Here is an 18,807-nt window from a genome sequence, read left to right as displayed (position 1 = left end):
ATGCAGATGGACAGGCCTTCTGGATGGAATGCAACATCGCAGATGGACAGGCCTTCTGGATGGAATGCAACATCGCAGATGGACAGGCCTTCTGGATGGAATGCAACATCGCAGATGGACAGGCCTTCTGGATGGAATGCAACATCGCAGATGGACAGGCCTTCTGGATGGAATGCAACATCGCAGATGGACAGGCCTTCTGGATGGAATGCAACATCGCAGATGGACAGGCCTTCTGGATGGAGAGCAACAATGTCCAGGGCAACTCCCAGTGATTCTTCACAGTGGTGGCCTTTAGTTCAGTTACTCCAAGGGGCTGTCAGATTATTTAAGATTATTTAAGTTAAAAATCACGGGTTTCAGAAGAGGGCCTACAAGGAGCAACCTGCCAACTAGGATGCAATCCAAGAGTCTGCCCAGAGGAAGAGGAGAATGATGTTTCACAGTGAAGAAATCAGAAGATTGATCTAGGAGGGAAAGAAAAGAGGACAGAGGGCCTCCGTGACACAGAGTTGCAGCTGGCTGATTCCTGGGATGCTAAACATTACTAGTAGCAGGATTTAATATGGATAAAGTTCAATGAGTTGAGTTCAGTGTGTGAGGGACCAGTGGGCTGAATAGGCTGAGTGAAAATGGTGCAGATTTCAAAATGGTTGAGGGAAGATGTAGGGGTGGAAGTGGCGCAGGAAAAGGGTGATAGGTCACCCAGAAGTTTATTTTTCAGCTGACCTTGTAGTGAACCCCTTGGAGCCGAGACAAAAGCTGAGGTTAAACAAATGAAATACATGTAAAACGTTTGGGAGGAAAGATGGCCCTTGGGAAGACTTGCTTATGTAATCATGCATCTGAGACAATGCAGTGCCTATAGGGGAACGGAGGCCTTTTAGGCCTCTGACCGTGTCTGCAAACTAATATGGGAAAGTGGGCTGTCTGTGGTGGAACAATGTCAGTGACTTTATCCACTCTTTATCTATGAATGAATGATTTATCAATGTGCCCTATTAGGAAATGTCAGTCTTTATATAATCCGCAAAATGAACTCAAAATGGGTTTTGTTCTTGTTCTTGTAAATCAATATGTATGATGGCCAGCGGGCAGCAGGATCCGACCGGAGAGAGATAACAGCCTTTGTTTGTGCATTGAGGAAAAGGCCAAAGCTTTTTTTATTCTGTAGAGAAGGTTGACAATTCTACCTGCCTGGATGGTTGACTGTCTGTTGAAGGTATCAGTCAATGACAACATTGTGTGGGCGAGGCTAACAGTGTGAAGATGGCCAGCTGTTTTATTTGGTCTTTAGTGAATCGTGTTGGTCTACGTAGACATCATGGCTTGTTGTTTTTGGTGGGTTACTGTACAGGGGTTCATTAGTTCCCTGTCAGAAAGGATGTGACATTTCACCTATTTTTGTTTCAGGGCATCATGTCTTCTCTCCAGCCTTTTACACTGGACACGGACTGTATCATGTATCAGTCAGGGAATCGCATTGATCCTTAAATCCATTTTTACCTCAGCAGTGGAAACAATAGCCCTGGAACACCAGATACAGGGACAGAAGTCCCTCTTCATCTAGGACATTCCTTCCTTAATTGGGCTTCAGTGGTGAGAAGCACAGCTAACCCTCACTTTGCTGTGTTCTGGCACCCAGTTACATTCTGATAGTTCTAAATTAATATGCAATTAAAATTCAAATAAGTACATACTTCTGTTCTCCTATAACAGCAGGATGTATTGTGTTTATAAAACATACTGTTCACATATATTTCTACTGGAGCCTACATGTATCATACTGATGGCTGGAATTTGTTTTTGTAATTTCAGAATTCTAATCTTTTTATTTCCCATGATGCCAGTATGCCAAGCACACAACCAATGACCTCCCTTAGTTTTATGATGCCACTGTAGGCCAATATGTTTGACAGCCAATACATACAGGGTTACAGACATCCCTTCTCTCCCTTAGTGCCTTCAGTGGTCAGGAGTGATTTTAAACTGTAAAAAGCTGTGGTTAAATCTGAACGTGCTCTGAATTGAACTCACCATGGCAACTGGGACTTGGAGGGGTATTAAAATGTCCTTGTGAAGCGATGGGATGCAACATTTTCATCTGTGCTGGATGATGGATGGGAGCGCCGGGGGTTTCCAGGAGTGTCACATTTCCATCTTTCTCAGACTTGTCAGACGGAGCTGTCATACACAGAGCCTAGCTGATAGAATATAGCAAGCCACGTGTAAGCCATCCATCACACAGAGAGGGAGAGTAGAGTCGGGCCGAGTCGGGCCGAACAGAGCAAAGCCGGGCTGTCACAGGGGCATAGCGGAGCGCTAACAAACCGATGACAAACAGCAATGCTCACACACAGTAATCATAAAAATCACAATGATTAGTTGGGCTGGTAACCTGATCTGAATAAATCACGTAGCCAATGATGTGCTACTCAGTGGGTCATTTGGGTAGAGATTTAGAGTTACAGTTAATGCAGGGGTTGCATCCAAAAGGACTCCTCACTATGTAGTGCACTGTTTTTCACCAGGACCTATATCAGGTTGTAGTGAAAAGTAGCACAGACATCATAATACACACATTATATTAGTGGGTACAGTAGATGGACGTGATACACATTGTATTAGTGTGTACAGTACATGGACGTGATACACATTATATTAGTGTGTACAGTAGATGGACGTGATACACATTGTATTAGTGTGTACAGTAGATGGACGTGATACACATTATATTAGTGTGTACAGTAGATGGACGTGATACACATTGTATTAGTGTGTACAGTAGATGGACCTGATACACATTGTATTAGTGTGTACAGTAGATGGATGTGATACACATTATATTAGTGTGTACAGTAGATGGACGTGATACACATTGTATTAGTGTGTACAGTAGATGGACATAAAGCACATTAACATGTATTATTTAGTGGGTGTGTGGGTGTTGGAATTTACCTTCTCCTTCCGTATGTTATGAGAAACTCTTTTAGAAATAGGCCACTAAACCTTCTGTGTGTATTGTACACACTACATAGCCAAACATATGTGGAGTGGACACCCCTTGAAAATGAGTGGATCAGTCCATTCCAGCCACTTTATGGAGACACATTGGTAGTAGAATGTCTTGTATTGAAAAGCTCAGTGTCTTTCAATGTGGCACCATCATAGGATGCCACCTTTCTGGATGAATCTGAGTTTGGCGAATGCCAGGCGAATGTTACCTGCCTGAATGCACAGCACCAACCGTAAAGTTCTGTGGAGGAGAAATTATGTTCCGGTGATATTTTTCCTAGTTCAAAATCCAGATCTGCTGCCACCCCAGATGCACAAAGACAAATATGACCAGGTGGACAGTAGGAATCATCAAGCAGCAACTAGATCAGCAACACAACCAGGAGGACTTAGGATCAAGCATGTCAGCGTCACCCCGCACAAGACAAGGTCCATAAAACAACGATGTGTCAAGATCCGTGTGGAAGAACTTGAGTGGCCTGCACAGAGCCCTGACCTCAACCCCATCGAACACCTCTGGGATGAATTGGAACACAGAGCCCGGGCCAATCCCTCAAAATCAGTGCCTGACCTCAATAATGCTCTTGAGACTGAATGGAAGTAGAAACCTTCAGAAGCCTCCTGAAGACTGGAGGATTTTATAGCAAAGTGGGGACCAGCTCCATATTAATGGCAATGATTTTGGAGGCGTTTGAAGAGCCTGTAGATATACAGTATATACAGTGTTCTGTATGCAGGAGAAAGAGACAGATACATGGATGTTCATGGGACACGAATCCACTACTATGGATTATTACTGTATGTTTTTAATCATTTATTTTACCTAAAAGGTCTCTTCCAAATGTCATATCTTTTTCAAAGCTGCATACCTATCTAAACACAACAGAAAAAACAAAAACACGAAAGCACAATATTATTAGTTCATAATATTTCTTTTTTTGAAAAGCAGGTGTAATCTATGATTTACAATCAAAACAGAATAAAAGGAAAAATGTTCAGGTTCTTCTGCCAGATATTCAACGATGATGGAGCATCAAAGCTAAAAGCACACTAACCACACTCAAATTGGTTGACATTATATAGAATACCACAGACCTTAAGTGTTATGGGTAAAGATACAGTGAGGGATTTTATTTTTTGATCCCCTGCTGATTTTGTTCGTTGGCCCACTGACAAAGAAATGATCAGTCTATGATTTTAATGGTAGGTTTATTTGAACAGTGCGAGACAGAACAACAAACAAATCCAGAAAAACACATGTCAAAAACTTAAAGGGAGTGCTCCTAATCTCAACTTGTTACCTGTATAAAAGATACCTGTCCACAGAAGCAATCAATCAATCAGATTCCAAACTCTCCACCATGGCCAAGACCAAAGAGATGTCCAAGGATGTCAGGGACAAGATTGTAGACCTACACAAGACTGGAATGGGCTACAAGACCATCGCCAAGCAGCTTGGTGAGAAGGTGACAACAGTTGGTGTGATTATTCGCAAATGGAAGAAACACAAAAGAACTGTCAATCTCCCTCGGTCTGGGGCACCATGCAAGTTCTCACCTCATGGAGTTGCAATGATCATGAGAACGATGAGGAATCATCCCAGAACTACACTGGGGGATCTTGTCAATGATCTCAAGGCAGCTGGGACCATAGTCACCAAGAAAACAATTGGTAACACACTACGCCGTGAAGGACTGAAATCCTGCAGCATCCGCAAGGTCACGCTGCTCAAGAAAAGCACATGTACAGGTCCGTCTGAAGTTTGCCAATGAGCATCTAAATGATTCAGTGGAGTACTGGGTGAAAGTGTTGTGGTCAGATGAGACCAAAATTGAGGTCTTTGGCATCAACTCAACTTGCGGTGTTTGGAGGAAGAAGAATGCTGCCTATGACCCCAAGAACACCATCCCCACCGTCAAACATGGAGGTGGAAACATTATGCTTTGGGGGTGTTTTTCTGCCAAGGGGACATGACAACTTCACTGCATCACCAGGATGATGGACGGGCCATGTACCGTGAAATCTTGGGAGAGAACCTTCTTCCCTCAGCCAGGTGTCACAGATGGTGTAGTGGTGGAGAGAGAGGAACCAGGCGCAGGCAGAGTGGCAGTCGATGTTTGCAATTTCATCAAATTAACTATCTGTCACCTCACTGTCACACCAGGGCATTGAAAATGGGTCATGGATGGGTATTCCAGCATGACAATGACCCAAAACACACGGCCGAGGCAACAAAGGATTGGCTCAAGAAGAAGCACATTAAGGTCCTGGAGTGGCCTAGCCAGTCTCCAGACCTTAATCCCATAGAAAATCTGTGGAGGGAGCTGAAGGTTCAAGTTGCCAAACGTCAGCCTCGAAACCTTAATGACTTGGAGAAGATCTGCAAAGAGGAGTGGGACAAAATCCCTCCTGAGATGTGTGCAAACCTGGTGGCCAACCACAAGAAAGGTCTGACCTCTGTGATTGCCAACAAGTTTTTTGCCACCAAGTATTAAGTCATGTTTTGCAGAGGGGTCGAATACTTATTTCATTCATTAAAATGCAAATCAATTTATAGCATTTTTTACATGTGTTTTTCTGGATTTTTTTCACTCTCACTGTTCAAATAAACCTACCATTAAAATTATGATCATTTCTTTGTCAGTGGGCAAACGTACAAAATCAGCAGGGGATCAAATATTTGTTTTTTACCTCACTGTACACCAGCATGTCTGTCACTTTAAATATGGGCATTGAGCTAAGTGATAAAAGGTACAGACATGTATAAGAGGTGTTTGTTACAGATATATGAGCAGCATGATAGAGTGTGTGAAGTCAGACCTGCAGACCGGACCTTGGGCGTTCAGATACAAAATACACTCACCTAAAGGATTGTTAGGAACACCATACTAATACTGTGTTTGACCCCCTTTCGCCTTCAGAACTGCCTTAATTCTACGTGGCATTGATTCAACAAGGTGCTGAAAGCATTCCTTAGAAATGTTGGCCCATATTGATAGGATAGCATCTTGCAGTTGATGGAGATTTGTGGGATGCACATCCAGGGCACGAAGCTCCCGTTCCACCACATCCCAAAGATGCTCTATTGGGTTGAGATCTGGTGACTGTGGGGGCCATTTCAGTACAGTGAACTCATTGTCATGTTCAAGAAAGCAATTTGAAATGATTCAAGCTTTGTGACATGGTGCATTATCCTGCTGGAAGTAGCCATCAGAGGATGGGTACATGGTGGTCATAAAGGGATGGACATGGTCAGAAACAATGCTCAGGTAGGCCGTGGCATTTAAACGATGCCCAATTGGCACTAAGGGGCCTAAAGTGTGTCAAGAAAACATCCCCCACACCATTACACCACCACCACCAGCCTGCACAGTGGTAACAAGGCATGATGGATCCATGTTCTCATTCTGTTTACGCCAAATTCTGACTCTACCATCTGAATGTCTCAATAGAAATCGAGACTCATCAGACCAGGCAACATTCTTCCAGTCTTCAACTGTCCAATTTTGGTGAACTCGTGCAAATTGCAGCCTCTTTTTCCTATTTGTAGTGGAGATGAGTGGTACCCGGTGGGGTCTTCTGCTGTTGTAGCCCATCCGCCTCAAGGTTGTGAGTGTTGTGGCTTCACAAATGCTTTGCTGCATACCTCGGTTGTAACAAGTGGTTATTTCAGTCAAAGTTGCTCTTCTATCAGCTTGAATCAGTTTTTCCCTTTTCACACCATTCTTTGTAAACCCTAGAAATGGTTGTGCGTGAAAATCCCAGTAACTGAGCAGATTGTGAAATACTCAGACTGGCCCGTCTGGCACCAACAACCATGCCACGCTCAAAATTGCTTAAATCACCTTTCTTTCCCATTCTGACATTCAGTTTAGAGTTCAGGAGATTGTCTTGACCAGGACCACACCCCTAAATGCATTGAAGCAACTGCCATGTGATTGGTTGATTAGATAATTGCATTAATGAGAAATTGAACGGGTGTTCCTAATAATCCTTTTGGTGAGTGTATCACTATAATACAATAATGGCTATAATAAACAAGGGCTTTTTTATTGCTTAAAATAGATATTGAACGTCTCCCTAAAGAGAAAAAGCCCAGTTGAAATGGAAGCACATTAGTTTACTGTTGAATATGGGACCTGAAATACAGTGCTTCAAGAAGTTAAATCCTTATGATAATGAGTTTCCCTCTGCTGGCTTGTTTTCCAAAGGGACTGTTTGAGTCAGGGTAGTGGCTGCAACCTCGACCTGGAGAATCCAGTTCATTTGCTGTACTCTGCATTTAAGATACATTTCAGCTGAAAGTGTTTGGACAGCATTAAACACTACTGTGGGACTGATGCAGTAAAAGTACAGTAGATGTAACTTAGCTTGAGCAACACTTCAGCCTCACACCAGTCGTTTGTATGAGTTGTGAATTATAAAAGCCCCAGAATGAAACCCTGTGGCACTCTAGTCATTGCATTAATATTGTATTGTCCAGTGAATAAAATGTATTGGACAAATCACAGAACAAAACAGCTCAAAGCTGTTTAAAATTAAAGTAAGTGCATCCAGTCTCTCATTTGTAAAATTCATGGTAGCATAGCAGTAATCTTGTGCCAGTTTCTAAAACCAGACGGAAACTTGCTCAGGACTTTTCTGGTATAAAGAAGGTGTAAAGATACTTTAATCTCCCAGACATTGTGTGAAGAGACATTTCACCCAATTAACAAAGTTATCATGGTACAGATATAATTGTATGCTCAACATATTAAAATAATAAAGGGCCTTTGTTTTGCTTCACAATTAATTTCAAATACTTTTGGACGATTTGGATTTGATGAAGAAAAAATTACTAATAAACTGTAGGTGTCTGGATTTGTGTCTGAAATGCTAAAATGCTAGCATTTAGAAACAATGCCAGGGAAACTAATGAAAAGCATGTATTCCTGTCATACTTTGTAATCATAGATTGATTACAGGGTATAGACACAAATGTAACATTTTGTTATTTGGGTGAACTATCCCTTTAAGGTTAGGTTCATTTGCAAGTTTGAGAGTTGACAGTGCATCAGATCGTCAGATGTTCAAAAGATGAATCAGATACTGACTTCAATAATGTTTCTGATGATACAAAAGACTGGTTACAGAATTCACATGTATACAATTTGGGAAATAACAGAAGGTTGTGCTGTAGTACAAATCTCCATGTAAATGAAGTACTTTGAACTTTTAGGTCTTGCTTATTGCCTAAACAATATTTCTCACCAGTTCCATTTAGATAGACCCATGGAGAACCCTGGATTATGTCACTTAACTTTGTTTGTTTATGATTTTCAAATAGAATTAAGCCAATAGAATTCCATGCTCTAGCCACCTTTGTAAACACTTCTAACCCTCTTCTCTTTCCTTCATCTGTAGTCCTGTTCCAACCATCACATGGAGAAAGATGAACGGTAACATTCCTAAGAAGGCTCGTCTGAGGAAGTCCCAGGCAGTGCTGGAGATCCCAAATGTTCAGCTAGAGGACTCAGGCACCTACGAGTGTAAAGCAGAGAATCCCAGGGGAGGAACGGCCTTCAAGGGACACCTCCAAGTTTACAGTAAGTTAAATTAGAGGAATAGACTGGAGCTCTCCTGTCACGTGTGCTTGTTAATTAATCCATGACGGTTGTATTTTGATCTATGAGTCTTAAGCAGGGAAACCTCATGGGAGGAAGAGCTTTTAAATGTACATCTTATGGGACTACAGTACCTGATGGGAGGACTGTACAGTAGCTGTACATACTAATATGTTCTTTCCCTCTGATGAGGAATAATTATAGTTCAGTGATAAACAGCATTAAAACCCAACAGATAACTTCAGTTTCTGAGGTGGTTCTCCAGACTTCACCTCTGCTAGTGATCAACTTTTCATATGCTCTACAGATATATGCCGTTAGCTAGTTATCAGGTCAGACCTGTCTAGAGGATAGTGGTACTGACTCATCTGAGAAAGTGGTACTGACATCTGGGCATGATGCGGTTCTAGTACTCAGGTCCAGGACTCTGATTCGAGTTGGCCTTGATCATATGACTGAGACTCACCTTGGAACCACTGGTTACTTCAAGAGGGTCAGAAGATATGATGTTATTGGGAGTAGAGGCCCAGAGCAGTTTGGTTTTGCAGTGAGAAATTCACACCACACAGCCCACATCAACTGGTGAGCTGTGGAAGAGTGTGGGCAGACAGGCAGGCTGCCTCTGCTCCAGCTCTGATCATATACATTATACACATTGTGCAAGAACATCTCTTTCTTCCCTGTAGCTAAGCAGTACCGACCATTTAGTTTGCTAGTAAGCATTAAGATGAGTTACGTTTCCAACTGTAGTCTGTTTGCCTCTCCCTATGATTTTTTTTCACCTCCCTAAACCTTCACACTTGCCACACTGCATCTCACTGCCCGGGCATGCTTACTATTTGACCTCTTAGCAAAAACAACATGATTCAAGCACGTAGGCAAAATATATTACACTTTATATGCTCTACCTTTTTTCTTTCTATAGTACAGTGTCATCTTCATAAAGCATATCAGGGAACCTGGGGATTCATTCTGACTTGGGTTTTAGTGACTCGAGATTTAGTGACTCAACTACATCCCTGTGACAGTGGCACATAATCTAGAATATAATAAAAATTACTTATTTGGATATAATGAAATTGACTTATCTGGAGGATAGTGGCATCTACTTATCTTGAGGATAGTGATATTGACTTATCTGGAGGATATTGGCACTGACTTATCTGGAGGATAGTGGCACTGACTTATCTGGAGGATATTGGCACTGACTTATCTGGAGGATAGTGGCACTGACTTATCTGGAGGATATTGGCACTGACTTATCTGGAGGATAGTGGCACTGACTTATCTGGAGGATATTGGCACTGACCTATCTGGAGGATATTGGCTCTGACCTATCTGGAGGATAGTGACATTGACTTATCTGGAGGATATTGGCACTGACTTATCTGGGGGATAGTGGCACTGAATTATTTGGGCATAGTTGCAAAGATTTATCTGGAGGATAATGGCACTGATTTGTTTGGGCATAGTGGCAAACATGTATCTGGAGTATAGTGGCACTGACTTATCTGGAAGATAAATAGTAACATTGTAACATGGTATAATAAACTATCTAAATGGTGTGGGTCCTAGGTTTGGTTTGCACCATGTAATTGGGACGGTAATATATCCTATTCAGAGAGTTAGATCCTAGTCTTGGAGAACAGATGATGTTAGCAACACGTGAATCACCTTTTTGTAATTAGTAAATCTACTGTGAAACTTCATAATGAAGGGATCTTTAAGTTGCTTTGTAAAAGATGATCCATTCTTCTCTAATAAAAGATCTTTCTTTTTCTTCTGAATCTTGCTTAACGTCAATAAGCTACTGTAGGGGGTAATGTTTCGGATGAGGAAACCTACATGGACACACCCACAGGTACAAAGACACAGAACACTGAGACTCAACCACACACAGGCAACCGGGTTTGACACTGAAAAGAGATGTTTCTGAGTGACCGAGGTGGTGCTTTACTGAGGAGTGTTACGTTTCTTTGTTGGAAAATAATTCTGAGAATGTAAAATACAGTTGTTTGCTACATCCCATGCTCTTGAAAGAAAGGTTAAGTTAAGGAACACCAGACATCTCCTTTGTCTGGCTTTTGTATCAGTTTCTTAAAAAACAATGTTATATTCCGGTTCCTCCACTAAGCTGATTTGTGAGAGGAACTAACCTCTGAGATAACTTCTATTCCCATGGTCTCTGTGTCCTTCCTCTGGGTATTGGTATGCACAGAGTAGCTCGGTGTTGTGTGTCTCTCATTTTCTTCCACAGTTAAATCCACACAGACATAGCGAATGAAGAGAATCCTCCTTGTGTTCTCTTTGACTGCAACACAAATGGCAATTCCTGTAGAGTGCCCTGTGTTTGAACCCGGGCCTGTAGGGTCAGGCTGTGTTTGAACCCAGGCCTGTAGGGTCAGGCTGTGTTTGACCCCGGGCCTGTAGGGTCAGGCTGTGTTTGAACCCAGGCCTGTAGGGTCAGGCTGTGTTTGACCCCGGGCCTGTAGGGTCAGGCTGTGTTTGACCCCGGGCCTGTAGGGTCAGGCTGTGTTTGACCCCGGGCCTGTAGGGTCAGGCTGTGTTTGACCCCGGGCCTGTAGGGTCAGGCTGTGTTTGAACCCAGGCCTGTAGGGTCAGGCTGTGTTTGAACCCGGGCCTGTAGGGTCAGGCTGTGTTTGAACCCAGGCCTGTAGGGTCAGGCTGTGTTTGACCCCGGGCCTGTAGGGTCAGGCTGTGTTTGACCCCGGGCCTGTAGGGTCAGGCTGTGTTTGAACCCAGGCCTGTAGGGTCAGGCTGTGTTTGACCCCGGGCCTGTAGGGTCAGGCTGTGTTTGACCCCGGGCCTGTAGGGTCAGGCTGTGTTTGAACCCAGGCCTGTAGGGTCAGGCTGTGTTTGACCCCGGGCCTGTAGGGTCAGGCTGTGTTTGACCCCGGGCCTGTAGGGTCAGGCTGTGTTTGACCCCGGGCCTGTAGGGTCAGGCTGTGTTTGACCCCGGGCCTGTAGGGTCAGGCTGTGTTTGAACCCGGGCCTGTAGGGTCAGGCTGTGTTTGACCCCGGGCCTGTAGGGCTCTTTGCATGTGCTCTTTGCATGTGGCTCCTTCAGTGCGATGCGTTTTCTCAATCTGGTTTGATTGAATGATTGTGGTCAGGAAGGTCTTCGCTCGCAGTGAATGTTCACACAACACACTGACCCGTATGAAGGAGGTGCAGCCCATAGAGGAGGCGCAGCATATAGAGGAGGCGCAGCATGAGTCTACTGTCAATGATTCCAGTGTCTGTGACACAGGATGAATAAGGAGCTTCCAGGGAGTATGTGTGTCCCCAGGGTGTGTGTCTATATGTGTGTGTATGTGTGTGTATATGTGTGTATATGTGTGTCCCCAGGGTGTGTGTCTATATGTGTGTGTATGTGTGTGTATATGTGTGTATATGTGTGTATATGTGTGTGCCCAGGGTGTGTGTTTCTATATGTGTGTGTATATGTGTGTCCCCAGGGTGTGTGTCTATATGTGTGTGTATGAGTGTGTATATGTGTGTATATGTGTGTCCCCAGGGTGTGTGTCTATATGTGTGTGTTTGTGTGTGTGTATATGTGTGTCCCCAGGGTGTGTGTCTATATGTGTGTGTTTGTGTGTGTGTATATGTGTGTCCCCAGGGTGTGTGTCTATATGTGTGTGTATATGTGTGTATGTGTGTGTATATGTGTGTATATGTGTGTATATGCGTGTGTGTATATGTGTGTATATGTGTGTATATGTGTGTGTGTCTATATGTGTGTGTTTGTGTGTGTGTGTATATGTGTGTCCCCAGGGTGTGTGTCTATATGTGTGTGTTTGTGTGTGTGTGTATATGTGTGTCCCCAGGGTGTGTGTCTATATGTGTGTATATGTGTGTGTGTATATGTGTGCTCAGGGCGTGTGTCTATATGGTTTTTCTATATGCGTGTGTATATATGCGTGTGTATATGTGTGTATATGCGTGTGTATATGTGTGTGTATATGAGTGTGTATGTCTGTGTGTATATGTGTGTATATGTGTGTATATGTGTGTGTGTGTCTATATGTGTGTGTTTGTGTGTGTGTGTATATGTGTGTCCCCAGGGTGTGTGTCTATATGTGTGTGTTTGTGTGTGTGTGTATATGTGTGTCCCCAGGGTGTGTGTCTATATGTGTGTATATGTGTGTGTGTATATGTGTGCTCAGGGCGTGTGTCTATATGGTTTTTCTATATGCGTGTGTATATATGCGTGTGTATATGTGTGTATATGCGTGTGTATATGTGTGTGTATATGAGTGTGTATGTCTGTGTGTATATGTGTGTATATGCGTGTGTGTATATGTGTGTGTATATGCGTGTGTATATATATGTGTGTATATATGCGTGTGTATATATGCGTGTGTATATGCATGTGTAAATATGTGTGTATATATGCGTGTGTGTATATGCGTTTGTATATGTGTGTATATGCGTGTGTATATGTGTGTATATGCGTGTGTATATGTGTGTGTATATGTGTGTATATATATGTGTGTATATATGCATGTGTATATGTGTGTATATGTGTGTGTATATATATGTGTGTATATATGCGTGTGTAAATGTGAGTGTATATGTGTGTGGATAACGGGACATGGAGTCTCCCAAGCAGAGTGTTATATAGCTGTGGGCAGAGCAGGTAGGCCTGTTTTTTCATAGAGATTCCTCAGGTCACTGGACATGACAGGCAGCTCAGTGAAGGAAAACAGACTGAAAAACCGTCTAGTTTGCTCTCATAACTTCCAAGGTAGTTGTACTATCAATCAATCAATCAAAAAATGTATTTATAAAGCGCTTTTTACAACAGCAGTTGTCACAAAGTGCTTTACAGAGACACCCGGCCTTAAACCCCAAGGAGCAAACAACAGTAGTGTTGAATTTCAGTGGCTAGGAAAAACTCCCTAAGAAGGTCGAATTTTAGGAAGAAACCTAGAGAGGACCCAGGCTCAGAGGGGTGACCAGTCCTCTTCTGGCTGTGCCGGGTGAGATATTAAGAGTCCAATTGGAATAATAAATAAATTTCTCTTGGCTAAATCCAGAGTATATTTGATTTTAGACTAGGTCAGAAGTATGACCAGGTGGACAAGGACAGGAACAGCAACGGTCCCCCCAAACCAGGTAATCCGCAGGTGTGGACCAGGACCTCATCTCCTTCTAAAATTTAAAATTGGAGGAAACTGAGAAAAGTTAGTAGTACATCCCTCATGTCCCCCAGCACAATAATATAGCAGCGTAACACCTTGGAAACTGAGACGTACTAGATTCATGTACTAGTTAGATATAGTATAGAGTAAATGTTTTTACTAGATCACTGTACTAGATAGCTTTTATTGATGCCTGTACCAGGTAGCTGTTGTAGATCCATGTACTAGATAGCTGCACTCGATCCCTGTACTGAATGGATTTACTAGATGTCTATATTTTACATTTTAATGATTCAATGGCATTTTAATTGGGAGCTCTGTTCTTTCAGTTTCATTTAGGTTTGATAGGATGAATTGATCTATGTCTTCATTTTGGAGGAAATTACCCTGAGCAGAAGGGAAGAATAACCTGGCAGCTTAATTGGTCTAAGATTGATTGTCAATTTTCATTTTACAAACAACATTACAGCCAATTCAAGACAATAAACTGGGGTGAATTTAGGATGGTCAGAAAAGTAGACGGTGGTGCAACGTTAAATAGAAGAATATATGCGTCTGTGAATGCTTGTATGTGGGTTTTCTATAAACAAGATATCAGCATTTTCCATTTGAATTTATTAAAATATAATTCAGACTTCTTCAGAGATTTGGCAACACTTGAGTAACAAAATACTACCATAATTTACATGTATTATAAAGTTTTTTGTTGTAGAGCTTTTTGGAAATAAATATAAAACCAAGAAAGTTAACAAAAGACAACAGACAGAGTGGTGGCAGTATAACTATTTTAACTACACTGTAAAGGTTAGTTTTCAGCTGTCAATATCATCCGCATAGCAGTGATTGGAAAGACCATTTGAGGAAATGACAGAGCCAAGAGACTTTGTGTATTGAGAGAAAAGGAGAGAGCAAGAACTGAGCCTTGGGGAACACCTGTGGTAAGAGGCTGTGCAGCAGAGACAGATTCTCTCCACATCACCTGGTTAGAGGGGCCTACCAGGTAGGAAGCAATCCAACAGGGAGCCTGAGATGCCCAAATCAGAGAGTGTGGAAAGTTAGATTCAGTGGTTCACAGTTTCAAAGGCTGCACGCAAAGGCTGCACGCAGTCCGGACAACATGAGTTGTCCGGACTGGGAAAACAAGATTAGAAAGGTCATGACCAAGGGATTGAGGATGACTAGAAATTATGAGTAAAGCGACGGACAAGGATGGGAAAGAGACACACTGCACAAAACAAACTGCAATTATATATTTTTTTAACACAGGACACTACAGCTAAGTGGGTATATTTCACTCTTACCTTCCTGGAATAACTCTGCAGAACAACTCCACAGAACTGTCTATGTTTCAGCAACAGTCTTTGTTTCAAATGACCAGTCTACTGCCAGACAATATGCTGTTCAATGCTTCTAACAGAAATAGCAGTTTTATCAAAATGAAAGCTTTGCTCAAATAAAGCATTTTTTTCTTTAATAAGCTTCACTCATATGCTAGTAAAAAAGTAGTAAAAAATGTATTCATATAATGTAGCTGCAGACATCAATCCAGAACATATTATTGTGATTGCGAACTGTAACTGGGAGAGAAACAGGAAAGGACACATGACAAGTGTTCAAAGCCTTGGAGGGCATTTTATTAACCCCAGAAGCAGAGGAGGAACTTGGAGGAAAAATCCCAAGTTACATTCAAACTGTCCTGGATGGTTTGGCATCATCTGGACAGCCTCCCGGGTGACATTTTCGGAGGTAAGAATGTGGGCGGACGAAGTTCCACTGGACTCAGGACCACTTGTCCCTGGCCGTGGTCCTACTCTCTCGACTCATGGCCATGGTCCTCCCTCCTCTCTCGACTCCTGGCCATGGGCCTCCTCTCTCGGCTCCTGTGTAGTTGGGGCACTGAAGCATCAAAGGCGATGAGGACTTTAATGACTCTTTTCCTTTTAATATCTGCAGCCTCTACTTCACCCTTGGCCCAGAGCTGCTTCTCAGGTTGGCCGCTACTGAGTTCTCTCAGGCTCAGGTGGTTCTCATTTGGACATTTTGTAACCCTGCATTGATTAGATCAATTGATTATATCGTTTTTGAAGCAACCTTCAAAAACAAATTTCAAGTTTAATGATTTGTTGTAACAGTACCGTTTTATTATTCTTGTCCTACTATAAAAGTGTGTATTTCTAATAAAACATATTGTACCTGTTTTGGGAGTTGACACTGAGTGTGTGAGCCCCTTTCTACACCTTTGCTCACCCCTCCTCCCAACAATGGACTAACTGTGACAACACCAGCCTTTAGGCGCTTAAAACAGAGAGCTAGCCAGCTTCTGCCCTAGGAAGTGAGAATTTTCTAAATTAAATGGCAAAAGAGGCAGAACGATCAGACGAGGAAGTAGAGCTGTTGCAATTATTACATTATTTACTGATCGCAACTATTTGAGCCAGATCTCAATTCCTTTTATTACAGCAATTTTTTTGCACCATCTTTTTATTCCAAAATCATATCTCCAACCTGAGAAAGGGATTTTGATGCCAATGTTAGATACGTATCATAAATACCTCAAATTGGATGTCTCGCCCAGGGATTTTAATTATTTAATAGACAAACGCGTTTCAGTCTCCTCTGTCGCGTCAACTCCGATGAGCACGATAAAAATAAATGCAAAAAATGGAACCTGAATCAGGTTTTCTACTAGAGTTGGAATATCTGCGCAGTTGAAGATATCCTATAATTGTTGAAAATAGGTGCTGGTGATTCAGCTAAGTCAGACCAGAATGGTTCGCATTGTAGTTTGATACAAAGCTAGCTGACTGTTAGCTATCTATTTTGTTTTTGAGTTGGTTAGGTATTGTAGACAATGAATTATTTTATTTAGCAGATTATCAAATGTACCTTGCTCAATGTAGATTTGACATTGTAAATGATATAACATTTGATAAACCTGCCATTTTTTTACTAATTGCTATGGTCATGCTATGTGCCACTCGGTGCCAGATACTTTTTTCATTGGGAACTTGAACTTCCGTCGTACCACCGCAACAGTAAAACCACGCACGAGTTGAAAATGATGAATGCATGCGTTACGCTAAACGCATTCCAATAAAGCATCGCATTAGAAACGTAGAAACGTAACGTAATGACAATGGGTGACTTCCTGCGCAACGCAACTAGTTTGACGTATCTGATGGACATCAGGCGTAAGTCGGGTATAATTGCGCAACTGGTATCGTCGCTGACCTCCAGTCATTAGTGGTACGAGATCGAATTCAGCCTTATTGCCTTAATAATACAAAACATTAGAACGGATACACAGCTGGAAAATGCTAGTAGAATGTAGGATCATACTAAGAAAAATGAAATGTTCTCTACAATTGCTAGGTCTAGCCATCATAGAATGATTAGCAAAACAGGGCACATGGCAGTATGGCAACATTCCTTTATTTGTTCTTTTAAAGCGAGAAAACAACAAAAAGGAGCGGTAACCCAAGAACTGCACGTACATTGCATCAATTATAATCCACCCAGCAGTGGGGAAAACAGAACTTAATTAGGATCCCCAATTAGAGGTAACTTAGGGCAGATGCATCTAATTGGGGACAACAAAAAAACAAACGCAGAGATTCCTGGAGGCATCCATGCTGTCAGACCCTGATTATCACCCATAGACCAACACAGAGGTGGCTAGAGGCATCCCTGATGTCAGGCCCTGACTATCACCCATAGACCAACACAGAGGTGGCTAGAGGCATCCCTGCTGTCAGGCCCTGACTATCACCCATAGACCAACACAGAGGTGGCTAGAGGCATCCCTGCTGTCAGGCCCTGACTATCACCCCATGACCAACAGAGGTGGCTAGAGGCATCCCTGCTGTCAGGCCCTGACTATCACTCCATGACCAACAGAGGTGGCTAGAGGCATCCCTGCTTTCAGGCCCTGACTATCACCCCATGACCAACAGACGTGGCTAGAGGCATCCCTGCTGTCAGGCCCTGACTATCACCCCTAGACAACCAGTGCTTAATTTGTAAATTGGGAGGTCCCGGAACACATTGGGGCGCGAAAGAGACATGGGTCCGGTTTGCAAATCGACCCGAATAAAGCACAAAAAAAAATCACAGTCTTGTCAGGCAGTGTTGAGGCTGCAGGAAAAGGCAACTTTATGAACTCTGATTGCTTCTAGTGGAATGTTTACAATGCAAAGCGAACAAAGTGATGGAAAAAGATAAATTATGCGCAGTAGGTGCCGGAACAAACTGAGGAAAATCTGAGAGGTCCTAGATCCTGTTCCAGCAATGTAACCGCTGTTCCAGCAATGTAACCGCTGTTCCAGCAATGTAACCGCTGTTCCTGCAATGTAACCCCTAGACCAACATAGAGATGGCTAAAGGAATCCCTATAGTCAGGACCTGACACATAGGGACTTAAGGTCCTGTCACAGCATCTTCATTGCATTGAGGTCAGGACTTTAACTTGGCCAATCCAAAACAAAAAATGTCTTCCTACTGAGCCAATCTAGTAGATTTGCTTGAATGATTTGAATACAATACTGTCCTTTTGGAAGACACATTTTCAGCCCAATCTTTGAATTCTGTCCTAATGTTCTGTTCAAGACTCTCTTGGTACACCTCAGAATCCATACAGTGGGGAGAACAAGTATTTGATACACTGGCGATTTAGCAGGTTTTCCTACTTACAAAGTAGAGGTCAAATTTTTTACATAGGTACACTTCAACTGTGATAGACGGAATCTAAAACAAAAATCTGGGTCGTTGTCATGCTGGAAGACCCAGCCACGACCCATCTTCAATGCACTTACTGAGGCAAGGAGGTTGTTGGCCAAAATCTCGCGATACATGACACCATCCATCCTCCCCTCGATATGGTGCAGTCGTCCTGTCCCCTTTGCAGAAAAGCATCCCCAAAGAATGATGTTTCCACCTCCATGCTTCATGGTTGGGATGGTGTTCTTGGGGTTGTGCTACTCCTTCTTTTTCCTCCAAACAAGGCGAGTGGAGTTTAGACCAAAAGG

At 42.7% G+C, this 18,807-nt stretch overlaps 1 protein-coding gene and 1 long non-coding RNA gene across 2 annotated transcripts in view; one reads left to right on the top strand and one right to left on the bottom strand.

Annotated features, from left to right (window-relative positions):
- The window catches only part of cntn5 (contactin 5), a 344,921-nt gene that overhangs the window by 231,269 nt on the left and 94,845 nt on the right, over nt 1-18,807 (top strand). Inside the window, exon 9 of the mRNA XM_029121761.2 lies at nt 8,419-8,600. Coding sequence (XP_028977594.2) covers nt 8,419-8,600 — 182 coding nt within the window. The remainder of the gene's footprint in view (nt 1-8,418; nt 8,601-18,807) is intronic.
- On the bottom strand, nt 15,412-16,531 carry LOC109615828. The gene is made up of 3 exons (XR_002196838.2): nt 16,336-16,531; nt 15,977-16,108; nt 15,412-15,831 (listed from the first exon to the last, which is right to left on the bottom strand). It is a non-coding gene; the product is annotated as an uncharacterized LOC109615828 (long non-coding RNA).

The sequence above is a fragment of the Esox lucius genome, chromosome 1, assembly GCF_011004845.1.
Source record: "Esox lucius isolate fEsoLuc1 chromosome 1, fEsoLuc1.pri, whole genome shotgun sequence".
NCBI lineage: Eukaryota > Metazoa > Chordata > Actinopteri > Esociformes > Esocidae > Esox > Esox lucius.
This window is presented reverse-complemented; position numbering and strand designations above follow the sequence as displayed.